Source organism: Myripristis murdjan, chromosome 3 (genome assembly GCF_902150065.1).
Source record: "Myripristis murdjan chromosome 3, fMyrMur1.1, whole genome shotgun sequence".
NCBI lineage: Eukaryota > Metazoa > Chordata > Actinopteri > Holocentriformes > Holocentridae > Myripristis > Myripristis murdjan.
In genome coordinates, this window is record NC_043982.1 from 45363317 (window position 1) to 45389805 (window position 26489).

Genomic DNA, 26489 nt, shown 5'->3' on the forward strand with positions numbered 1-26489 from the left:
CATGCTTAGGTGGTCTATAAATTGTCATACATAAAATAGGGGGACTGCTAAAAACAAATGCATGATATTCAAATGTAGTGTAATTATTTTGTGGAATTTCCTTCGTTAAAATAGAGTTAGAGAAAATTGTTGCAGTCCCACCACCTCTTTTACCACTCCTGTTAGAAAATAAAAAATTAAAATTTGGTGGGGAGGCCTCAGTGAGAACAGCTGGTGCATCAGCGCCCAGCCAGGTTTCAGTTAAAAAGAGACAATCAGTCTTGTTATCTAAAATCAGATCATTAATAATAAAAGACTTGTTTGCTAGAGAGCGAACATTTAAAAGTGCCATAGTGAGGGTTGCAGGTGGACCGGTTATCTGTGAATTATTGTTCTGAATATTAACATAAATCAAGTTTTGACGGGAAAAGCGGGGAGGTTTAACAGAAAAAGAACAGTGGTTGCGTAGTGGCCTATTATTTGCGATGACTGGGATGAATGTGGGTTGCAAAGTGGCGTTAGAAGTGGTGTTATGGCGTCAGTCGGCAAGGCTGGAGAGATGGTTGGAAAGGTGAGAGGCTAGAACAGAGATTCCTTTATTGTTAAGATGGAGATTGTCGTACCTGTACAGATGAGTTTTTTTCCAGAATGAGTCAAAGTTATTGATGAATCCATAGCCACATGCTGCACAGAAATTGGACAGCCACTGGTTGGCGCTATAGAGGCGGCTGAACATTTCTGATCCTCGTCTAAGGGTGGGGATTAGACCAGAAAAAATGCAAATTTTTCCCAGCCTTTCGATGGTCTCAGCCAGCAGCTCGTAATCAGCGTCAGTTGATAACGATGGGAGGGCAATGATGGGGGGGAGGTAGGGAGGGATGAAGAGGGTGATGATGAGGATGATGATGATACGATTAATATTATTTATATTATTAGTATTTAAATAAATAAGACAAAAAAAGAAAAAAAATACACACATACACATATATATACACACTATACTATTGCAATTGTCATTCATATTGTCAGTTAAAACTTTTTTTTTTTTAAACCCACACAAACCAGCTAAAACAATTCTAAACGATGCACAGCTGCACCTTGAGAGACCGTTTGTATTGGTGTTAACTGAAATAGAATTTAGAATTGTTTTTAGCTGGTTTGTGTGGGTTTAAAAAAAAATGTTTTAACTGACAATATGAATGACGATTGTAATATTATAGTGTATATATATATATATATATGTATATTTTTTTTCTTTATTTGTCTTGTTTATTTAAATACTAATAATATAAATAATATTAATCGTATGATAATAAGATAATTTAGAGAATTTAGCATATTAGTGATTATTTGTACCGGCTGTGTACTTTCAAGGCCAGGAGTGAGCGAGCAACTGAGTGAACGAGTGAGCAAGCAAGCAGCAAGCTTGTGTGTGTGTGATCATCATCGTCCTCATCATCACCCTCTTCATCGTCACCCACCCACCCCCCACTCTCCATTCCCCCCATCGTTGCCCTCCCATCGTTATCAACTGAAAGACTGAGAATCCTCAGCTCAGCTCTGAGGAACAAAACAGTTTGGACTGAGGTGGCGAGCCAACCCAGAGACAATCAGAGAAGTTGATCTTTATTTTATTTTTTGTTTTGTTTTGTTTTGTCATTTACATGCTATGTTGATACTGTTGTTGACCTTATTATTTGGTTAATTATTTTCTTTATTTATGTACTGATTAGACAGTGTGAGACAGACCACCTGCAGGTAAGAAACAAAATAGACTTTAAATATAGTAAAATAGGAATAAATAGTTTAATAATAACATAAATACTAGTAATAAAATATTTTAATCAAATATAAATAAATTGAACATTTAATATTAGACCTAAATTGATATTCAATAAATTAGATACTTACCTGACAGGTGGAAAGAGGGAAAAAAGAGTTATTTATTCATCTTTTATATTTATTTATTTTGGTTAGGTTAGGTGGTTTTGTTGTTGTTGTATGTCAGTTTGATAGGAAGAAATCAGAAAAAAGAAAAAATAAGTTGAGAAAAATAAATTGCATTAATTATTTACTTTTAGAATAACAGTGATCTCTTGTTTGTTTATTTTTTATTTTTTTACTCGCACCCATTTCTCCCGAGCGAACTAAGTCTTCTGATAAATTGGTCCACATTTAGATTATAATTTTATTTACTTTATTTTAATAACTGGTTCTATCATAGCAACCGGTTGTTACATGTATTTGGGTGGTCTGAACTGAGTTTGATGAACTGCAGAAGAAACTGTTGAGGACAACATGAGGTGTTTAGTTAAATATGCCCCACCCTGTAAAGCAGCCCAACTCATCCATTTAATGAGCAGAGACAACAAACCATGTTGAACAGTGGATTTGTCAGTGGAGTCCTCCCTTCAGAGGTTTATTCAGGCCCAGCAGTCTGGACCCCGACCCTTAATCCCCCGGCAGACACACCTGCAGAGGAGAGTATAAAAACCCTGGACTGAGCCGACTCCAACAGCGAGCTTCAAGGAGTCTCTCCGAGGCAAAGCAGCTCTCCAGAGAAGCTCCACTGTCAGAGCCACAGAGCCACCAGACCCACCCTGAAGATGAAGCCCGACTTCCTGCTGCTGCTGCTGCTGCTGGGCCTCTCGCAGGCCCATCCTCTCCAGGAGGAGGGAAGCGGAGAACAGGTCCTGGTGGAAGACCCGGAGGCCGTCCACATGGACATCAGCACCAGGATCCTGTCCTCCAACAACGGCTCCAGTGAGATCCTGCTGGAAGGAGACATGGTGGTGCCCAGAACCAGAAACGCCATGTTCTGCTGGAGCCACAACTGCCTGTGGAGGAAAGGCTCCGACGGCCTGGTGACCATCCCCTTCACGGTGAGCGGCGACTTCTCGGCCTGGGACAGGCAGAAGATCGAGCGCGCCATGCGGTCCTACCACAGCGGCACCTGCCTCCGCTTCGTCCCCCGTCAGAAGGAGCAGGACTACATCAGCATCCAGAACAGAGACGGCTGCTTCTCGTCTCTGGGCAGAGAGGGAGGCGCGCAGGTCCTCTCCCTCAACAGGCAGGGCTGCCTCTACCACGGCATCATCCAGCACGAGATCAACCACGCTCTGGGCTTCCAGCACGAGCAGACCAGGAGCGACCGCGACCAGTACGTCAGGATCAACTGGGAGAACATCGACCCGCGGATGGCCTACAACTTCTACAGGCAGCACACCGACAACCTGGACACTCCCTACGACTACTCCTCCATCATGCACTACGGCAGGACGGCCTTCTCCGTCCAGTACGGGAGGGACAGCATCACCCCGATCCCCGACCCCACCGTCCAGATCGGCCAGAGGCAGGGCCTGTCCCGCATCGACATCCTGAGGATCAACCGGCTCTACGGCTGCTGACAACAACACCGACACCTTCAACAGAAAAGGCTCTGAGGCGGCAGATCACTGCTTCACACCCAGTCTGACCCACAAATCTAACATGACGCCTGATTCAGTCAATTCAAATTGTTTTCTATAATAAATCAAAAGCTGCTAGCTACGTCTGTTATTATCTGTGAATGCTATATAATTCATTTGCTGTTATTAAGTTTTAAATTATTAAAAAATGGAATTTAGCGCAAAAGTCAAATAATTGATGAAGCCTCTGATATCTGGTCTGAAAATAAAAACAAAAGGACTGATTATTGTTTCTGTTGCTCATTTTTCCGTTTCTACCTTCAAAGATTGTACATTAAATCTTCATTAAGCAATATCACAGGAGAGGTCGTGCTGTTAAACTGACTTTGGCTGTGATTCGGTCGTAGTTTAACGCTCCAGGCAGCAGGATCAGTCGCAGCCTCTCTGAGTTACACCTGAAGAGCTCCTCCTTTTTTTTTTTTTAGAGCCATAAAGAAACAGGTGCTCAGTCCCTGCGGCCCGGCGGGGGTGTGATGGGGGTGGGAGCAGGTGGAGAAGTTCATCTGCTCCTTTAACATGAGTGACAACAACAGAGAAAGCTTTAAGGTCCGTGCTCTGTGTGTTTGCTGTCTTCCAGGCGAGGCTGAATTATTGCATCGCTGCATCCTCTCAGTTCCCTCTCTGCTTCCTGCACCTCGCAGGAACCCACCGAGGCTCTGACACTTTTTTTTTTTTTTTTTTTTTTTTTTTGGTCTTTGCAAGGCGGCAGGCTTTGCATGTCGACTGTCCCATCTGTCCTCCTCTTGGCATTTCTCACCTCAGCCGCCTGCAGGGACCAAACCAGCTCTGGCATGAGGGGAAGATGTTTCCTATAGGCTCAGCAACATAAATGTCACACACTCCTCCAACACACAGTAACCAGGCAAAAAAAATCCCTACAACCTGTTCAGAGATCTTATTCAAAGCCAAAAGGATGTTTAGCAGTCAAAGTGCAGGACCGTGTGCAGCAGGGGGACGTCCAAACTCAATTCAAGACTTGATGTTAAATTTTTAAAATATATATATATCACAGCATCCCAGGTCATCTTCAGGAATATTTCTGGTTACAAGTATAAATATGTTGAAACAAGGCAGAATCAGGCAGATCATTGTTATATTACAGAAATATTTGCGAGATATTACAGAAACATCAGTGTGATATTGACAGTGACATCAACTGACGATTACAGCTGTTGCCATGGCAACGTGAACCACCCGGAAATACTCTGTTTTTCCGTGAACCAAAAAGGAGCCACAGCAGTTCTGCCTGTTCAGGTTCTGTGGTAATCACCCGGGACATGGTATCTATATTTTTATTATTATTATTACTTATTTCTGCTGATTCCAGGGCTGCAGGGAGTTCAGTTTCACCTGCACACCAGCTGGATGTCAAAATTAACCTGAGAATGTCGCACTGAGATGATTATTTTACAAATGCAGCGGTTTAAACTCCATCGATAAAATGTTTGTGTGCTATTACCAACCAAAACTGACTTTTTAAATTTATTCATGTTGTTTTGGTGTTTAGATGCTCAGACTAAAAATCAAAACAACAACAATAAATATTTTTACAGTTTTCTCCCAACAATATAATGAAAAGATCTGCACTGTACAATATGTGATATTGAGCTTCCCCCTCTAACAGACCAGAGTGATTACACAGGGAGCAAAATATATAGACACATATCCTAAATATAATACAAAATTCATGAGAAAATACAGAGAAGGAACAACAAAACTTTCCATACAGCAAGCCTGTGATTAGTTTTTAGACTGTTCCCAAAGCAGTTCCTTCCACAGAATTGGAGACAGAATCTTTCTCCAGAAATATAATCCAAACTCAGATGAGCAGGCAGTTTTTACAGCTTGGATGGATGAGCAGCCTGTTACAGGAGCTGAGCTGATCAGTTTGACTCAGTGAGAAAAAAAAAAAAAAAAAAAAAAACTTAATGGTTGTTGGTCATGTTCTTTGTGTGGTTTTTAGCTGAATAATTTGTATGGTGTATGATGTCATGATTTATTCTGAGTTTTCTAAAGCCTCGCCTTGAGCTGATCTGACTGTCTTTAATCGATAAAGCATTAAGAGGATTTAAATGAGGACTATTGTCTCCTCTCAGCTGCAATGAGACATCCGTCCAGCAGGTGTCAGCAGAGTCTCATAACATCATGTCATCAAACAGAGTTTTGCTTTGGTTTCACCATCGAGCTTCTCATGTTGTTTTATCTTATTACTATTATAACAAACTCATTTAGAGCAAAATGACCAGGGTCAGCCAGACAGTGAACCATACACACGACCTTCTTTCTTTTATATTTGGAAGTAACAGATATTGTTTTACCTCACTTATTAACAAATAAATAAAGGCTTTTTTTTTTTTTTTTTGTCTTGTTAGTGTGTGAGACGCTGAGGGACTGGTCCGTTTTTTTTTTTTTTTTTTTTTTTTTAATTGCACAGGTCTTGAGTCTCCATGTGTCAGAAATGTCATTTGAACCTCATGCTGACACACTGACATCTCAGGAAAACACACACACCCACACATCTGAAACTCTTAAGACTCAGATACCCATGATGCCTTGTGCAGAGCGATCAGGGGTTTTCAACGTGGGGTCCAGGGGCCCGCTGGGGTCCCTGAGGGTGTTCCAGAGGGTCCGCAGCAAAATGAGTTTCATTTTACTTTAATTTAAATGTTTGTGACAAACATCTGAGATCTGACCCAGCATCACTGATCTGATCCTTAAATATATCATTTTAATTATAGAAAGATTGTTCATCAGTTAATATTAATAATATAATTTATGTATGCACAGTTTTTATTTTTAACTTCTTCTTCTTCTTCTTCTTCTTAGTAGTAGTAGTAGTAGTAGTATGTTTTTTTTCTTTTTCCTTTTTTTTTCTCTATATATTTTCTGGTAATTTTTTTGTTTGGTCATGTGACTTTTTTCTTTTCTTTTTTTTAAAAAAAAGTTCTGTTACTTTAATGCCAATTTGCTAATTTTGTTTTTTTTTTTTTTTCTCTTCACGTTTTTGAAAGAAATCCTGTGACTTTGCTCGGGTTTCAGAGAGTTAAGACTATAAGATTATTTGAGCATTATATTTTAATCTCACCACTTTAGAGTTATTGGACAGGTTATGACACCTGGACAATTCCATAATATACACAAACCAAAATATCTTTTCCAGTGGGGGTCCAGGGCTTCATGGGGGTCAGTCTGGAGGTCCAGGACATGAAAACTATAAATCTACAACTTTAATCTTGGAAATTCCTATTTTTTTTTTCTCGCTCCATCATGTTTTTTCTCCCCACAGCGGCCCTGACATGCCGTCGTGTGGTTTCACTTTCTCTGACCAGAATCTCCTCAGACTCTCCTCTCTGACCTTCAAGCTGCCGGTCGCCGTTTTTAAACCTTCACATCTCCAGATCTGACTCTTTATTTTCCTTCTGGCCTCTCAGTGTGTGTTTTGTGTCGGCGTCCTGTGCCTTCGTCTCAGAGCTTCCTTTCATCCTGAACGCCCCTCTTTCATCTGCAGGGACAGAGATGAAACGCCGATGAGGAAAATTCATGAGGCGTGGTGCTGCATATACATACACACGCTGCTCATCTTCCTCACACACACATGTGGGCAGGCCGTCGTGTTGGACAGGCTGCTTCTGCTGCCTCCTGTCGCCATGACGATCAGCGGCTCCAGGTCCCGGGGCCTCGTCTCCTCGTCTCCTCCTCATCTCCTCCCCGCCATCGACATGAGGCGAAGAACCCGAGCTGCAGATTTCCAAATGCTGGTTCTCTGTGTTTAGTGTGTGTGTGTGTGTGTGTGTGTGTCTTCCTCTGTCTTTTGTATTGAATTCTGAGGCTGTCAGGCTGTTATTAACCACACACTGAGCTAGTGAATTAATGAATAGGCCTATACTGAAAGAATTTACTTTTTTTTTTTCTCAGAATATCCAAGATTAAAGTCATAACATTTAAAATTTAGAAAAAAAAAAACTTGAATGTGCTCTGAGATTAAAAAACTCTTATGGTGATGTGATTCCTTGACCAAAAAAAAAAAAAAAAAAAAAAAAGAAAGAAAGAAAGAAAGAAAAAAGAAAGAAAAAAGAAAGAGAAAAGTAAAGCTACTTTTCTGAGGGTTTTTTTCATAAATTTGTGACTTTATCATGTCAGAATTTTTTTTTTTTCCATAAATTTGTGATTTTGTTCTTGTAGATTTATGACTTTAGTTCTGCATTTTTTCTCTGAATCACCCCCACAAGGGACATAAAACTGTGTCAGCTTGATTTGCAGTTATACATCGCACATATTCAATAGGAACATCTTGTAAAGAAAACTTTGGATTTGATTTTGGCATGAAGGCCATGTTTCATATGACTTTTTATGAAGTCAAACTAAAAGACTCCAACACCGTGGAGCACAGAGACAGGTATCTCCCAAAGTCCCGTCAGTCACCTGTCTGGTTATATTATTACAGACAGATGAACCAAGGATGGCATGTCAGCTCTGTGCTTTTTTCAGTCATGTTTTACCCCTTTTAAATTATTTAGTTTAGGTTATAATTTATTCCTGTCCAGAGGTGAAAGAAACTACTCACATTTCTTCAGTATTTCTTCAGTATTTTTTGGACTTTTGAATTTAACTTTTGCTTCAGTCCATTTCTGCTTGAGTTTTGTCCTTCACTACATTTTAAATCAGATCCATTACAGAGAACAGATGATCACTGACAGACTGTGGAACCTTTCACAATAAAAGCTCAGTCAGCAAAGATGAGAAGAGGAAGCTGCTTCTACTTTGTTGGTGCTACATTTAGTCATTTTCCAAATTTCACAATAAAAGCTGCACCATGAAAAACTGCAGTGAGGACCATTTAGACTCAAATAGCAAAAAAAAAAAAAAAAAGTGGAATAAGTGAGAACCATGTAGACTCAACCATCACATGATGTGTTAATCCCACATGTGTCAGTTGAGTCTACAGGGTGTAATGCCCCTTTAAAAGCATGCAGTGTGCAGCGTGTTCTTTTGGTTCTACTTCTACTTCTACTGCAGTCACATACCAGCAGAGGAACAGTACTTCTACTTCTACTGCAGTCACATACCAGCAGAGGAACAGTACTTCTACTTCTACTGCAGTCACATACCAGCAGAGGAACAGTACTTCTACTTCTACTTCTTTGAATTTATCCATGGTTAGCCAGGGGTCGGGGCTCGGGGCCAGGGGTCCAGATTATCCCCCACAGGGAAAGGTGCTGGCCTATAGACACAGCAGGATGTGACAAAACAGCATGGAAGGGTGCAAGGGAGTAATTTTGCCTATAGGGCGCCAACACAGGCAGAGCCGGCACTGCTTAGCAACTTCAGCCAGGGAGCCTCCAGCCATGTGCAGGTCCCTGTCAGGATACTGAACGTGACCCTGAACCCTGACCTCAACCCTTTACCTTTGGGAGTCAGTTTGTTGGCCAAAGGGCTCATAACCAAAGCAAGACGAGCTCTGTGTTGCTGAAAAGCTGATGGAGATCATTTGGAGCACTGATTCAGTCTAAGCCTGTTTCCTCTGTGTGTTAGCGTGGTTAGAGAACATGCTGTGGTCCCTCTGGCCCACAGGCATTAATGCCTGTGGGTGTACACCCACAGGCACTCCCACAGAGGTTAAATACCTGGACCTTACCCCACTGTCTTTGTCAGACTAGTGCGGACTAGAAAGACCGATGCGCATGAACTGATGAAGCCCCTTGGATAAGAGGCGAAACGTCTTCCTAAGACAAATACAAGTCCAGTTGCCTACGATTCATTTTTGCCCAAAGAGACCAATCCAGATGGTTTGGGGTGAGCTGGACTGCAGAGTGAAGGCAAAGGGGCCAACAAGTGCTAAACACCTCTGGGAACTCCTTCAAGACTGTTGGAAAACCATTTCAGGTGACTACCTCTTGAAGCTCATGGAGAGAATGCCAAGAGTTTGCAAAGCAGTCATCAGAGCAAAGGGTGGCTATTTTGAAGAAACTAGAATATAAAACATGTTTTCAGTTATTTCACCTTTTTTTGTTAAGTACATAACTCCACATGTGTTCATTCATAGTTTTGATTCCTTCAGTGAGAATCTACAATGTAAATAGTCATGAAAATAAAGAAAACGCATTGAATGAGAAGGTGTGTCCAAACTTTTGGCCTGTACTGTATATATATATATATATATATATATATATATATATATACATATACATATATATATATATATATATATATATATTTCTTATTTCTTTTTCTATTTCTATAATTTAACTCTTCTCTTGAGAATTTGAGCAACTGCAGCTGACCCAGTTTACCCCCGGCTGTATGTACTGTACACATCCAGCAGGCGTGTGTGTGTGTGTGTGTGTGTGTGTGTGTGTGTGTGTGTGAGTCGTGCTGCCTGACCTGACCCGCTCTCCTGCAGCGAGCCGCAGGTCCACACATCTGTTTTCTGAGCGGAGGGGATTGAGACGGACGTGCAGGGAGGCGAGTCCGGCGATGAGTTCAGGGTCACGGCGCCGTGCGTAATCGGACAGGACAGGCCCGGGAAGCGCCAGTGGACCGGACAGCAGATGAGCTGGCGTTCCCCGGCGGAGCGGAGATGAGTAAACGACGCAGGCCGAGTTCATGGCAACGTAAGAAATGAGCTGCTCCACTGGCATCCTGAGCTGTGAACGGGTTCCTGTGATGCTGCTGCTGCTGAACTTCAACATTTGACTCACTCAAAGGAGGTGATCTTCAGCAGCTGATCACACACCGGCTCCAAAATAGAACAATCACACAACTCCCCCTCTTGTTTCTCCTCACATTGATTTTACAATTTCCTTCTTGACATTTAAAACGTCCCATGGCGGGTGACTGAGGGTCTCGGGGCTTTTTGTGGTCGGACCTTGAGCCTCTGGACCGACCTGCCCTGCTCGTACCATTCAATTCACAAAACTCATTTTTCACAGTTTACAAACTTTTGACACACACACATTATACACCTGTGCAGCGTTGGCCGGACAGTATACAGCAGGGATGCCAAAGTGGGATGTTTTATTTTTATTTATTTATTTATTTATTTATTTTCTCGTATGGCGGGACTCACCTGGAGCCCACAGGTTCTCTGTCTCAGCAGGTGAAGCTGCTGCTCCAGATGTGGAGGTCAGGGGTGACTCGACTCCCAGCTCCACTGTGACGGTTTGATCCTCAGCAAAACTTTTTCTTAGTTTGAGCAAAGCCTCACTCAAACCTCAGCTCCAGTTATTTAACTCAACTGTTAACAACAACAACAACAACAACTGACTTTCACCAAAATTGTTTTTTTTTTTCCCCCAGCCTGAACTGACCCGCTGGCTAACCTTTTCAGGTGTCAAACGGGTGGAAATGGTGCCAGTTAATCCAAGTTGTGGTGGAAGACGATGGCATTAAAATTCACATTATTCAGGTCCATAACATGTAGAGCTGGACCCTCCATCATATCCAGTTACACTGTGTTGGAACTGCTGGCACTGGCTGGGGAAGATGGTGGCACACACACACACACACACACACACACACACACACACACACACAGAGGCGGTTGGCTCTCTGACACAGTGCGCGTTGCTTAAGATTAATTTTACTGATCAGGCTTATGGTGGATTTACAGCGAGCTCAGAATAATACGATATGTAGTGTATAATGATGTGTGTCGGTGTATGTGTGTATGTATCTATATCTATAGCTATATATCTGTATTTAGATCTATACAGTGGTGGAAAAAAGTTTTCGGACACCCTTAAAATTTTACACAATCTCAAATATTATCATGAAATATTTGTGGAAAAATCTTTTTTGTGTTTCAAAAGGTGTGGCTGCATTAGACAGATCCAAACAAATACAAATCATATTTTTTTGTTTATTGTTTACAAGAAAAACGAACCAAACTAAATAGTTGACAGTGTAATCTTTATCTTCAGGTGTTTCCTGCGTTAGGCTCCTTGTTTTAGCCATTTTTGTTTCTGAAGAACTTTCAGATGTGCTGGTTTTATATAGACACCAAGCTTGGCAACAAAAATTGTGTCTTTTAATAAAAAGAACAACCTTCATCACTGGTGCCAAAATGACCCAATACTCCAAATTTCTAATGTATTTTTATGGAACCAATCAATTTGAAGTTTTTAATGGCTTTTTTAGGATTTGTTTAGTATTTTGGCTGTGACTGTACTAAAAGAAATTGCACTTGAAGACCTAAGAGTGATTCTTAATGCAATATTTCACAAATGCATGGGGTGTCCCAAAACTTTTTTCCACCACTGTATATCTATATCTATATCATAGTCTATAAGGTGTTAAAGTGGTAATGGAATGACTTATCTGTGCACATTAGACAAGCCTCTTCACTGTCCATTTTTAAAACCAGTCTTAAAACCCATTTTTATTCATTGGCTTTTAACCCAGTTTGAGACGTCGCTCTGTTTTATTTGTTTTATTGTCCTTTTTACTGTTTTATTGCTTTAACTGCTTTGTTGTTTTATGATCTTTTATGCACATTGATTTTAAATTATAGCATCAGACCTTGCTCTGTTTTAATTTGTTTGATTGTTTTTATTCTTTCTATTGCTTTATTGCTCTGTTTTAATTTGTTTGATTGTTTTTATTCTTTCTACTGTTCTTTCTGTTTTATTGTTCCATTATCATTTTTGTACAGCACTTTGTTTTCAGCTGTGGTTGTTTTTAAAGTGCTATATAAATAAAGCTGAGTTGAGTTGAGTTGAGTAATGTGTCTGCTGGAAGGCCAACAGCGCCTCCTTGTGTTTGAGCTGACAGAGTCGTGATGCCTGCGACCCTGTGAGGCATAAGTCAGCAGGACTGGCCATGAAAGTGTTTCTGTGAAGTAGAGCGATACCATCTGAGTTGGGTCTGTAGGGGGCGCCCAACAAACGAAAAAGACCATGACATCCAAGGCAGCACCCAGCGTCTGCGTTCATAAACCAGCCTCTTTCTGCTGTATTTATGCTCCTTTGCTGCCTTTACAGTAAATCGTAAACTCTGCACCACATTCTGCTTGACTGTGTTTTATTTCATTGTTTGGGTCATTTTTGGTAAAATAAGTTCTGGAAGATCTGAAGATCAACCGGCCAAGCTGAAGCAAGAAATCCACAACACATCCCTAATGTCACTGGAGCTGTACAATGACAGTAAAAGCTTTCTGTTGTAGTCGTGCATTAATTCAAACAGTAAAGGCTAACATCAAGAGCAGCAGCTAACAGGAACAGTTTATTTTCACATCTTTATTATTTTTTAGTTTGAGATGCAGAAAGAGTTCACAGTCACTTTTACCAGGACTTACAGTAAAAAGTGGGAGAGGTAGGGGAGACTGGGGTAAGATGAGACATTTTTCATATTTAGGATCACGACATCAAGGCAATCATAGTTTTGTCACTAACTAATATATCTGCATATATTTCAGGATGTTGCGCATCTCTTCAAACAAACAGAATGAGTGTAAACATAACTGTTTCCATAATATAGCATGTCCAAAAAAAGTGGTCTCGTGGCACAACTTACCCCGTGTATGGGGTAAGTTGAGCTGTATCCCTGTATACCCATATACCCGTATACCCATGTGGTTCTTACCTTCACAGACTCCATGAAATGATGCCTTCCTCTAAAATATTTGGTCAAATGATCAATGTTTTTTTACCGTTTCCTAGCAAAAGGGGGTTGCTCAACTTACCCTTTGGCTCAACTTACCCCAGTTTCCCCCTATGGTACCCGCTGTGTTGTGCTGTGGTGACGTATCGTTCACACAGAATAAACGGATTGAGCGACAACATGATCAGATGATGGATTAGCTTTAATCTGGGGATTTCTCACCCAGTTTACTGTAGCTGCGGTCACTGTAGTATGACCCAGAAAATCCTCTGCACGCAGCCGGCGGGTTCCTGCCGCTGAACTTCACTCTGAGTTTTCATGTTCGTTAACACACACAAGCCCCATTATTTGGCTAGGTTTTAACACAATTCAAACATGATTATGATTAATGCAAGAGTGTGCATGCATTCACTGTTCAAGATTAAAGGTGCACTAGGCAAAATAACAGCTGATTTAAAAAATAATAATAATAAAGTGAGATAAACACATACATGGATCTGGTTCTCATCATCGGACCAACTCACTCATTATAATTACGTGCTTATTCCTCATTTTTGTGTCAGATGAGTCAAAACGGTTCTCACTCACCGTAACTCAACCATTGATAATTTTACATAGTGCACCTTTGAATCTTTTCCTTGTCCCAGCTCTCTCCAGTCTGACCAGCTCTGAAGAGCTGGTCAGACTGAGTTTCTGGCAAAAACCTCATTATTTCCCATGGAAAAATGCAGATTCCTCCTGTTGTACCAGCTGGCTGTGAGGCGGCATGCTGCACAGCTTGAGCTCCTCACAAAGACAGAGCTGCTGCGAGGCGGATCTCAGGTTTCAAGTGTACGGTATTACCAACCAATTTAGATGCAAGAATTTAAATGCAGAATTTGTGTTCACTGAAAAAATAAACCTGTGAAAAAAATAAACCTTGCAACTCTGAGGCTGTCTTATTTGTGGGTTATTTCAGTTCCACATGATCCACTGTGTGAATCAGACCGCTCCAGAGCTGCTGGAAGGTTCATTTTTTCACTTTGACTGAGCCAGGCTAACGACTCCCATAGACTTCAAGTCTTTATGCTAAGCTAACAGGAAATGCTACCCATAGGAACTGAACCTCTGGACGCCCAGAGGTGAACATGGTGTCCAACATCTGGTCTCAGTCTGGAGAAGTTGGAAAAAGGGGATTTTGCCCAAAATGTTGGAGTATTCCTTTAATTTCAAGATGGCATAACTAGTTATAAGGCATATTTCTGTTGCTGTAATGACTCATCTTCTACAGTTATAGCTATTCACACTGACCTCTCAGTGGTCAGCTGGTGGCTGCTTCAGGGACAGGCTCGTAATTTGAAGAATTTCCATTTTTGGCTGCAACTTCCCTAAACCAAACTGTGCTCACAGCTTCATCCACATTTGCAGTTGGAGCTACACAGCAGCTCCATTTTCATGTCATGGTAATAAATGATACCGTTGCTATTTTTAATTTCCCCAGGATACCGTATTACTGCCCAACCCTAATAAATACATAGTGAAAGTCTCAGGTGTCATTTTATTGGAGCTGCAGACGAAAACTCTCAACCTCAAGTTCACTTCACCAACAGCTCCACATTACCTCCACGCTCCTTTGAGGCGCTCTAATAGACCAGCAGCCACACAACACAGTCACTTCCTTCAATTTTTAATTTTGTCCCCAGGCCTATCTATAGCTCTGTCACTCTGGATTTGGCTCCGTGTTTCAGAGCCCGGTGAACCAAGGCTTGATACAGCAAACCAGACCCAAACTCCAAGGCAAATACAACGCAGGAAAACATCAAAACATTCATTTTCAAACACTTCAGAAAAGGTTTTGCTGTGTTTGGGACATAAAACTGCTGTGTAACACAGAGACAAACACGGCGATGCGGCTTTTTTATGACACTTGCTTCACGCGTGCATTTTTGGTGTTGGTCTGAAGTAAATATATTATGTTCAGTGAACAGATGACCCTGCAAACAATAAATTATGCAGTTCCATAAGAAGCATCTGGTCCTCTGTCTGGTTTCCTCCTGGCCTGATATCCGACTGAACTGTCATCTCGTTACGCGTCTGACGTTGCCTCCACTCTGACCGATTTCCATGGAGAAGTGGGATTTGATTTTTCCCAACATTTCCGCCTGAGTCTAAAGTAATTTCAAAGCCCCCCTCCACTCAAAATGTGTTTTCTTATGTCCCTTCAAATGTTGCACCAGCTGTGCCGGTCGTGTTTCTGCAGTTGCTTGTGTTTAATCTCCAAAAAGCAACAAGACCAACTGGATATGTCTGCTATATTAGTGGAACCAAGAGATTTGCTGGAAAAGTAAAACTTTTTCATGCACAGATTGTCAAATATGGCACAATATTCCTGACTGTTGCAGGACGGGGCTTCCTGGTTGTGTGAACAGAGCTCTGGTTACGAGCCGGTGTGCCAGCATTTTAGCATATTCATATTCACTGCTATGTGCATTTTTAATGAGGGCAAGATTTAAAGTTACATTTAAGGCACAAAGGAAAGTTTTTCATGGAATAAACCTCTGAATATGCAATACTGATGAACAGAGATTATTTTAGAGGTCTTTATGAATGACTGAAGGGGGACTTTAAGTCAACCTTGATACGCAGCCATGCCAACATACTGGTTTTACTGGTGAGTTACAGCAGCCTCAATAGCAGCATCTATCTTGTCCATAGCAGTCGCTGTTAGGAGTGTAAAACCAAACCGTGAAAAAACAAAGTGCTCAATACACAATTCAGCCCCAGGCTCACCTGACTGAGACTTACCTGACCGTGAGTGTTCAGTGTATTTGAACTGGAAGATGACAAGTGCACACATCCGCAATGACTCTTGAATTAATGGCATGCTGACAGTATTTAAATGTTTGTTTTAAATAGTCTAGTAGAACATTTGTTGATTTCAAACTGTTATCCCAAATCTCTGATTGAAAAAAAAGTGTTTTTTCCAAATAAGACAAAATATTGAGAACACTGGAAGTGGTAGTGTTTTTTCCCTCCTTGATGTAGAAAACAAACTGAACTGAAACCAAAATCTTGACCCAAAATCTGCAGTACAAACTGAACTGCAGTGTTGAACCGCCTGATCGCCGTTATTCTTATTACTCCTCTTTTGTTCTGGTGCACAGCTCGACAACAGTGTGATGACGGTCCTCTGCACACCAAGTCTGGGTTTTTCATACGCGTAGTTCTTTAATCCATCATCCAATAAAAATCGTTACAAACAGAAACCTTGCAGATTGAGTCCGATGTGTTTTATTATTCTGTTCTTTGCCAAAATTCTCAATACGAGGCAAAAAGAAAACATCGGCTCCATTCGATCACGAGGAGGCGTCAGGCTAACAGAACAAACCCAAACTGTGCCGAGGGAAAAGTGGCTCCAGCTGATCACCACAAAAACTCAATGGGTTCACTTCAATTTCTTTTTTTAAAGAATATTTTTTTGGCATTTCTGCTTTATTTGCCAGTCACAGTGGAGAGAGACGGGGGTGACGTGCAGCAAAGGGCCTGAGGTCGGACCCAAACCCATCAGGACTCAGCCTGAACACTGAGTATGAGCTCTTTACCGGTGAGCTACCAGGGTGCCTCGGGTTCACCTCAGTTTCTGAGGTGCTGAGCCTTTCAGCTGTACGAGCAGATCCTCAGTCCGCAGCCTCAAACCACAGTGACACACACAGCAGGTCCTGGCCTGCAGCTGGCCTGGGATCAGCCTGCAGAGCTGTCAGTCTCAGAGTTTCCCAGCAGATCCGGTCGAGTGTGCTGGCTCAGTGCGGCCTCAGTGCCCGGTTCATGCATGCAGTGTTCACACCTTCTTGACGGTCTATTGAATTATTCCATCAATTTATTAAGCTTGCTGCGAAAAAACACAGAAAACCAAACCTGTTCTGGAAACTTTGATGACGGACAAAAGTGTCGGTGCAAAAGTGAAAGACGAAATATAAGGACTTGGTGGGCAAAGGTCTTTAGTCCAACTTCTCTCCTCATCATATTGAACTCTCAACACTGAAGTGAAGTGAAGTTTCCCTTCCCGCCTCGCTGAAGTCCGTCACACCGCTGCTGCTGGAGGATTTCCCGTCTCCGCCCGTGCTAACGGCGGCCGCGTGTCTCTTAGCAGGCAGAGCGGTGGCAGAACATTTGAACGATCCCATCACGGCCAGGTCTGACATCACAGCGGCGTTGTGGCAGTACCTCGTCAGCCCCCTCTGGAAGCGGATGGTAAAGAGGCCGTAGATGATGGGGTCCAGGCAGGCGCTGAAGAGCCCGAAGATGAAGAGCATGTGGGTGAGCGAGTGGGAGACCTTCCCCTCCAGGTCGTCCGGGAAGAACCAGTACCACAGACCCAGCAGGTAGTAGGGAGTCCAGCAGACGATGAAGCAGATGACGATGACGACGCTCATCTTCAGAGTTCTCATTCGCGCCTTGGGGATGTTGTTCTTGGAGCATCGTAAATGGACCTCACTGGACGACACTGGAGGAAAGACAGACCATCTGTTAGTAAAGCACAGCTGGTGGTGGTCACTACTAAAGCTGCAGGTGATGACTGTTTTCATTGTCAATTAATGTGATTACGATTTCATTAATTCATCTTCGTCTCAGATCAACTATGGTTAAGTTTAAAAGTTTCGCGAGGTAGTGAGTCATGGTGCATAAGGCAACCGCGACCTCAATTTAATGCAAATGCGGACACCCCAACATGATGTCACAACGCAACACTGTTTACAGAAAAAATTAGTAGGAGTCATAGAAATGACTGATCCTGAGACTGATCCGTTAGTCTGGCCAGACGCCAAAAAAAACCCAAACTATTAATTTTTTTAAAGATATGAACGGAGAAGAGGAAGATAATCTCAGCTTCGTAGCATCTTAGTGAAGCTTGAATCAGCTCATTTTTGTCATTAATTAACAGCTTGTCAAAATTATAATGGATTTATTCTCTGTCAGTCACCTAGTTCGCCTAAATTTACAACTTTAATCTTGGAAATTTTGAGTTTTTTTCTCAGAATATTACCCCCCTCCCCTGGGTCCATAATTTTTTCTGTCTCTACAATGGCCTGAATACGCCGTCGTACACCAGCCCACAGTGTTGTGGTGCTATTTTCAGAGGTGGGGGAGTGCACCTCAGCCTACGAAAGAGGATGTTCTCTTGAATCTGATTGGTTGGGAAGCTGTCAATCTGTCAGTCAGCAGGTCAAATGAGCATTCGTTTTCTTTTTCTTTTTTTCCGTATTTTTAGAAAAAGTCCGTCCATCACAGATTTTGCGATCTGCTCGTCAGCGAGATAATCCGAGCTGGGCTTCGGTCTCAAGACTCGGCAACTTACGGCTCTCCCTCGTCATCTTCCTGGAGATCTGGATGAAGATCCTGCTGTAGCAGACGATCATGATGACCAGAGGCAGCAGGAAGAGGCAGGAGAAGGTGAACATGTTGTAGGCGGTTTCCTGCCAGTGAGTCACAAAGCTCCCCCTGGTGGTGCACTGGGTGAAGTTCTCCGGGTAGGTGATGGTCACGTTATGGAAGATGAACATCTGGGGAATTAAAGAGAAAAAAGATGATAGGATTAGCCGTCTGTTGCCACATATGGAGGCCTGTAGTCCACACACATGCAGAGGATACTGGAAATACCATGTAAGGACAAACTGGGTCATGACCGGGCCTGTAACGCTGGTAAAGGTCAGAGCTCATGGATTCAGCTCGATTTCAACACAGGTTCACTGCAAGGTTCACTAAAACTAAAACTAGGTGTGAAAAAATAGTCACCTTAGACAAAAATAAAAACTAGACTTTGGAAAAAAATGAAACCTAACTGAAACGACATTGTATAAATAAAAAAACGAACTAAAATAAAATAAAAATATAGAAAAATGTTTTTAGTTTTAGTCTTTGTCAGTTTAGTCAAATGTGTGAGCTCAACAAACAGAGCTCTGTTCACACAAACAGTCCCACCACAGTCACGAAAATCATGCCGTAATTCACAATCTAAGCATGAAAAATAAATAAAACATGACCAATGGGAGCAGCAGTGCAACCAACAGGGCTCATGCCAAGGTTATTAAAGCTCACTGAAACTAAAGTGAAAACCAAAAGTTGGTGTGGAAAAAAAAAACATTTTAGATAACTGAAATTAAAATTAAAATAACTTTTGGAAAAAAAAAAATACAAACTAACTGAAACAATATTGTGTTCTTTAGTGTTGCTGTTGGTCAGTTTGGTCACAAGCAGCAGGAGAAGAAGAGCAACTCAACTCAAATTGAACCGTTTTTCAACAAGAAAAACTAAACTGAGACCAGCAGGCCCACTCTGGAGACTGAAACTAAACTGAACTGGAAACAGACATTAAAAACAAATTAAAAAATAAAAACTAATGAAAAATACAAATCAGTAGTAACTCTGGTCTGATCCGGAATCACTGATCTGACCTTTAAACATATCATTTTTAAAAGGTATGGCAATAATATTAGCATCCTTTTTAAAATATATATATATTTTTGGCTCATTTTCAAGTTTGATTTTCATGTGCTCATTTTCTGATATGTTTCTTGTAATTTTTTTTTAAGATTATTTTTTCAGCATTTCTCCTTTATTTGACAGTCACAGTAGAGAGAGACAGGAAGGGCAGGGGAGAGAGAGGGGATGACGTGCAGCAAAAGACCAGAGGTCGGATTCGAACCCCAGGCGCTGCGATCGGGACTAAGCCCTGGTACATGATACGCACTCTTAACCGGTGAGCCACCGGGGCACCAGCAATGTTTCATTTTATCTTTATATTTTTTTAACTGATTGCTCATTTGCTGACAATGTTTTGTCAAATTTCATACTATTTCAGGCTAAACTGACACCAGCAAACCCACTCTGGAATCTGAGACTAAACTGAATAGAAAACAAAGATTAAAAACTAAATAAAGTTAAAAACTAACTGAAAATGCAAAACTTCAAAAATTCGGTTAAACTGTGGCCGACAAATTCATGTCTGAATATGAAGTTGGTGGTTCTGGCGTCTTCAAATCGTGTCGTGTGACGTGTTCCACAAAGTGAGATTTGTGATCAGGACGGACTCCGACACCCCGACATGAAATCCAGTTGTTTTGTCTTTTGTCCTCCAGTATGTCGACGACTCCGCCCTGTTTCTGACTGTCATGACACTTGTTGTTTGACGGCGTTTGTTTGCTCTCTCTCTCAAGAATCTGTCGTCATCACAGTTGATCTGACATGGAGACCACCGAGACAGACGGAGACATCCTGTGGTCTGCATTCAGATGACCGGTGGCTCTGCCTGAGTCCATTCTGTCAAAGTGATCAGTCTCTTCGTCTCATTAAAGCAGATCAGCTGTAAGAGCTGAGAGGGGAACACACACACACACACACACACACACACACACACACACACACACTCAGACACTCACAGACACTCTTCAGCCTGTTGGTAGAGATGAAGGACGGGGACTGTAGCATGACATCAGGAGGAGGAAACTGGAGCTCATGGATCATCTTAGATTTGTTTCATGAGGCGCAAATATGAAAGGACTGATGTTTTGACGTCTTCATCAGTCTGCAATGAGTCTTGAAACGCTAATGAGGACACTTGTCCTTTCATATTATTTACACTAAAAAAAAACCAAAACAAAACAGAAGCTGGTCCATGTGATCCAGCATCCAGGATGTAATTAAAGCACCGTCCCAGTGATTCTGCTTGTGTAATATCTCCAAAACATTTCTGCTGACCTCCCAAAGCGAGCAGTGGGATTTTAGAGCTGCCATTAGGGATGGGATTCGAGAACCAACCGGTTCTCAGTGGTCCGCGTTGCCATAGAGACAGCACGGCGTTGAGGCAGAGGCGATAAAAAGTTTGGTTATACTTCACGCAGAATGACAACAGAGCCGCTTGCAAAACTTCTATTTGGACAAAGGGAGGAAGAGCTAGCAGCAGAAACATCTGTCCACACAGCAGGCAGCTGCTCTGCAGGAATGTCACGTTTTCGATACGCTGAGACGCTAACGCTAATGAATCTCAAGCAAGCAGCAGCAGGAGTGCAGCTAAAGCTAGTGTGTCATCTGTTAAGCTATCAAGCAATATAACCCAGTAGCAGGCAGCATCAGAACTTCTCCAGTCAAATGCTACCTGCATCTGATCCTTCTGTACCCAGACTGAGAAAAAAATAAATATTTGTTTTGTACAGTTTTGTAGAGTTATTAAATAAATATTTCAATAATTTGAACACTCGAATGTAGTTGTGTAAAAGTCATTTGGATGGACAGGAGTGGTGGCATTTTAACAAAACAATGATATAAAAGAAAGTTAATACAAATAAATCCATTTGTACTTTTTTTTCTTTCCCCTTGCGCAGTGAGATTCAATAAGACAATCATTAAAGAATCAAATCGATAAACAGATTCAATCATGGAATCGGAATCGCTAAAATCTTATCAAATCCCATCCCTAGCTGCCACATCACTCCTCCTCCCTTTCCTCCAGCCGCTGGTTTCCATTCATTCCACTACGATATGAACATGAACTTTCAGAGCCTTCACACTTTCTTCACTCCAGTTTTCCATCAGCCCAATAAAGTCCTCCACATGAGTTTTCCTCAAAGCAGCAGCACTGTTGGCTTTTCAGGACTTTTTCACACTGAAACGCTCCCTCCTCCTCCTCCGCCAGGGAAAATAGTCCCTAAGCGGGGAAACGTTTTGCTTTCCACAGCCAATTATCAGCTGTGTGGTTTCTGAATGTTGAGAAGCAGAACATGATAAGGCGGCTGCTTCAACCACAAACTCACATTTTGACTCTGTGTGGTGAAATCTGTAGCTCCTGCAGGATTTGATAAATGGTTTGATGAGATGCAAAATGTTAACGGGCCAAAAATTAAAAATCACCGGGATGCTCCTTTAATTCCTGCCGTGTCCCTTACCTGCGGGACGGAGAACACGGCGCTCATGCACCACGCCACCGTCAGCATGACCCTGTTCCTCCTGCGGGCCTCGCTGATGGCCAGCGGGTTGAGGATGGCCGCCTGCCGGTCCAGACTGATCACCACGGTGACGAAGGCGCAGGAGTACATGGCCTGCAGCTTGAGGAACATCAGCAGCCGGCAGGCCAGGTCGCCCGCCCGCCACTGCACCGTGATGTTCCACACGGCGTCCACGGGCATCACGATGAAGGTCACCAGGAGGTCAGCGGCCGTCAGGTTGACCATCAGCACGCGCACGTGGGACTTGCGCTTGTGGCAGCTGGCCGCCCACAGCACGGCCACGTTGCAGAGGGCCGACACGCCGCACAGGATGAAGGTGATGATGACTCTGGCTTTGGCCGCCGTGGAGAAGGTGGGGAGGCGCGGCGCGTCGCCCGGCGGCGTCCAGTCACAGTGAGGAGCCGGCCAATCACAGCTGGAGTTGAGGTCACGTCCCGGGCTCTGGTGATACATAGTGACTGGAGGCTCAGGGGAGGAGGCGTTCATCTTCTTATCCTCATACAGGAGGAAACATGTTGCTCAGTCACATGAGAGAGAGTGAAGTCTGGAGGAGCCAAAGGCAGGAGGTTCAATTATCTGTAAACAAAAAAACAAAGGGAAAAGAGAAAGAGAGAGAGATCTCTACAGGAGTAATACAGTGACTGATAAAATATATATATTGTAATATACTGAGAAAAAACTCAGAATTTCCAATACTGAATTTGCAAATTTACAAAAAAAAAAAAAAAAAACTCAGATTATTCTGAGATTCTATGAGTTGTTTTTTCATGAATTTCATAACTCGTAAATTTATCTCAGAATTTTTTTTTCTCAGAATATCACACACACACACACACACACACACACACACACACACACACACACAGCTCCATAATTCTTTTTTCCCCACAGTAGCCCTAATACGTCATACTACCAATAGTGTGTGTGTGTGTGTGTGTGTGTGTGTGTGTGTGTGCGCGCGCGTGTGTGTGACTGACATGTACCGATGACAGCCTCCAACAAAGCGCATCATGTGCAGATTTTAATTAATTTGCGGCAGCAGCCGGTCAGTTCGCGGCGGACTGAGCGGATCCGCCTCTGATTCATTCAGGAGTTCTTGTGTTTTGTGTGGGGAGGCTCACCCAGCATGACCAGCACACACACACACACACACACACACACACACCACTCATTCATTCACTCACTCATTCATTTCCTTTTCTTTCAAGTAATATTAAAATATATTCAGCTCTGACATGCACCACTGTGGACGGTACAATTCATTTTTATGAACATAAATATAACCTTATTTTTCCTGATAAATATCATGTAGACTGACTGAGTCCCGCAGCATTAAAAGTCTTTGGTAAATTATTAATATGATAATGATAATGATGACAACGGATAACAAAAAAAACTTATCGTGATGCGTCTTTTGAGTAATGAGGCGCATTTTTTCTAGCACCTCTGCCAGTGTAGCTCCATCAGCATTTTACCTCCTCAGGACGCACAGCTGACGTCAGATCAGATGAGTTAATTGTATTTTCTTGAATTCGGATCTTAAAATTATGAATGAAAACGGGAAACCTGCAGACTGAGGAAAGGTTTCCTCACAGCCTGCTTCACTATACAATGCGCACGTATTAAAACACTGGATTTTTGTAGCCTATGTGTTTCTTTTCTACAATATCTAACATAAACAGGACGTGTGTACAAATCCATACAGCAAATTCAGCAACTTACCTTTATGTCCATATTGTTGATGAGCAGGTGTGTTTCCTGTAATAAAAGAAGTCAAACTGAAATCGTCCTGATGGAAACCCGGTCCTGGTCTGACGCATCACCCAGCTGGACTCCCGGCAGGTTCTGCTGTCTCAGCCCGGTTCGGTGAGTGAAGAGCCCGCAGTCCGTCAGTCCGTCAGCCCGGTGTGCCTCCGGACGCACGACGCGCTCTGCGCCCCCGCAGCTGTGCGCGTCAGCCGCGGCCGTGCCCGCGTCCCGGGAGCGTCACCGACCTGAGAGCAGACTGACCTGGAGCTGCTTCCACCGGGAGGAGAGGACGCGGAGCAGGAAAGTGGGTTAACATGAGGAGCCTGGTGTTTGTAAGGAGCTGCAGCCGCCAGACAGGAGGCACCGGCTCACAAACACGTCAGATAAAGAAAAGAGTTTCTGATCCTGGTCCTGAATCTGGATGTGAGGGAGAAATGAGAAGATGAATGTTTAATACTTTCCTCAGCCTGAAACTACCCAGATAGCAAAATGTGATTGAAACAATGTTGAAATGTGGTCAGGCAGAAATATTGAATCCACGTTGAAACTCGACATTGAAATTATGCAGAAAGTGTCCCCTCGGTTTTACATTGAATCAATGTTGGATTTTCAACCACAGCTGACACTGAATCAGTGTTGCTTCAACCATCATCTAAATGAGAATCTACATTAAAATTTTACTTGATTATGCACTGAAACAATGTTACTGAATCAAAATGGATTCAACCATCATCTGACAGGTAATCTACATGTACATGTTACATGTTAGCTGATCAAAATGGTAACTGGACTGCATTTCTAGTCTACTGACCACTCAAAGCGCTTTACAGTGTTTGCCTCACATTCACCCATTCACACACTGATGACAGAGGGTGCCTATAGCAGGCCCTAGGACTTTGGTGGCCCTAAACAAGATTTTGTTTGTGGCCCCAAAACAAATCCAGCACAACCATGAAATCACGCACACACTGCTCATAATTGCATGAATTCGAACACACACACACACACACACAAACATGAGAAATGGACAAATGAATTAACAACAATTTCTTACTTTATTTTAAACAATGTATATTAAAATAATTTGAGAAGCTACAAAACCCAACCAAAAGTATTCATAATGCTAAATAAAGTGAACATATTGAAACAATAAAAGCAACAAATCAGATAGAAAAACCCAAATAAATAACAATGAACAATCAACTTGAGTGCAAAATATTCAAAATAAAGTTAAAACTGCAAAAGTGTAAACTTGTTCAAAGCAAGATGCTGAAGATGATCTACATAGATTTACATTTACAAAGCTATAATAACAAATAACCTAATAAACCAAAACACCAATATTTAATGTTGTAAGAAAACACTGGGTGCTGGTTAACAAACCCACTGTGGCTTTTATGAATCATAAATGATGATGCATCCTGCTCATGTTAGCTAACGTTAGGTAGCAAGCAAAGAGCAAGAAATCAACAAGCTTGTTTTAATGATTTTAGCTATTTCAGCTAAAATCATAAACACATAACATTCATTACTTACTAGACAGCTTCCCAGGTTAAATTATTGTGGCTTATTGTGGCAAAATACAAATTTTAATGTTATAAAAACACATTGGTAGGCTAAGTAAGTTAGCTTAGCTAATAACCAAAGCTAGCCATACAGTCAAAGTGGGTATCTGATTCAACGAACAATAACAAACCTTTATCCCTCGCCATTTTTTTCCTTTTCCAATCTTCTCTTTTTTCGCCCTTGAGCGCCACTACTAAATTTCCATTTAGGACCCATGTTGCAGCTGGAATCAAGGTGTTATACAGGTGCCGTGGCCCCTTTAAGCGATGGTACAGTGTGTGTCGGTAAAGCTGGTGACTGGGGCCAAGCATGTTGTAATGGCAGAGTACAGGTCTCCCCGGTGCGTTCCGACTACGCTCTGAGCGCGGAAGCAGGAAAGGTGAACAAAGGCTTAATTAGCAGCATTTAACAGCCACAACACGTCTTTATTTGTAAAGTCCAACACTGCAGTGTTTGTAAGAGCATATTGATACAGTCTGTGGTAAGAGCAGAAACACACAGTCACAGTGAGTGTGTGGCCCCTCTGGTGGTTGTGGCCAGTCTTGTATAAAGTATTTGAAAGCGATACTTGAGTAAAAGTACAAGTATCTCACCAGAAAATGACTTTGGTAGAAGTTAAAGTCACCTTTTAGAATATTACTTGAGTAAAAGTCTTAAAGTACCTGACATTTACTGTACTTAAGTATCAAAAGTAATTTTCTGATATTTTCTGTATTAGAAGTAAAAGTATTTAAACAAAGTGAGCGGTTAGAATTTTGATAATGAATTTATTGTGGCTTCTTTACAGTAAAAGCAACCCGGGTACAGGAGAAAAAAGCTTCAACTTTTTAACATTACCGTTAAACTTCTGTCACCATCAACAGCTCTCTGTCTCTCAGCCTCCCTGTTTGGACAAACTGAACTTGGCAACTGGCAACAACACAGCTGTCATGAGCACGAGTTATTATTTGAAATTATTAAACGGCTGCTTCCCATCCTTAAATGTGATTGGCTGAGCCGCGTTCCATGCCGTTGTAAAATCAGTGTAACCCGCTGGCAGACCGCAGCACAAAATATCCCTGCGCCAGTGTAAACGGACAGAGCATTGCCTAGCAACCAACTACTCTGCGCTCCACTTCCTCGTTAGGTCACATTTGTTTCAAGACTTTTGTAA

General features: G+C 42.1%; 2 protein-coding genes across 2 annotated transcripts; one reads left to right on the forward strand and one right to left on the reverse strand.

Annotated features, from left to right (window-relative positions):
- Positions 1-464: 464 nt before the first annotated feature.
- On the forward strand, positions 465-3386 carry LOC115357260 (high choriolytic enzyme 1-like). Its single transcript, XM_030048680.1, has 2 exons — positions 465-550; positions 2498-3386. Exons 1-2 carry the CDS (start codon positions 465-467, stop codon positions 3384-3386), a joined length of 975 nt encoding a protein of 324 aa, XP_029904540.1.
- A 13655-nt stretch (positions 3387-17041) lies between these two features.
- Positions 17042-22507, reverse strand: LOC115357261 (putative gonadotropin-releasing hormone II receptor). The gene is made up of 3 exons (XM_030048681.1): positions 21962-22507; positions 18379-18583; positions 17042-17526 (listed from the first exon to the last, which is right to left on the reverse strand). The coding sequence occupies exons 1-3, from the start codon at positions 22505-22507 to the stop codon at positions 17042-17044; spliced, it is 1236 nt and encodes a 411-aa protein (XP_029904541.1).
- Positions 22508-26489: the final 3982 nt, after the last annotated feature.

Excerpts from the sequence above, each read along its gene's own strand:
- LOC115357261 (XM_030048681.1), bottom strand. The coding sequence starts at position 22,507 with ATGAACGCCTCCTCCCCTGAGCCTCCAGTCACTATGTATCACCAGAGC. Across the intron at positions 18,584-21,961 it reads CCGTGTTCTCCGTCCCGCAG|ATGTTCATCTTCCATAACGT; the intron begins GTAAGGGACACG and ends TTAATTCCCCAG. Across the intron at positions 17,527-18,378 it reads GAAGATGACGAGGGAGAGCC|TGTCGTCCAGTGAGGTCCAT; the intron begins GTAAGTTGCCGA and ends TCTTTCCTCCAG.
- LOC115357260 (XM_030048680.1), top strand. The coding sequence starts at position 465 with ATGACTGGGATGAATGTGGGTTGCAAAGTGGCGTTAGAAGTGGTGTTA. Across the intron at positions 551-2,497 it reads CTGGAGAGATGGTTGGAAAG|CGAGCTTCAAGGAGTCTCTC; the intron begins GTGAGAGGCTAG and ends CGACTCCAACAG.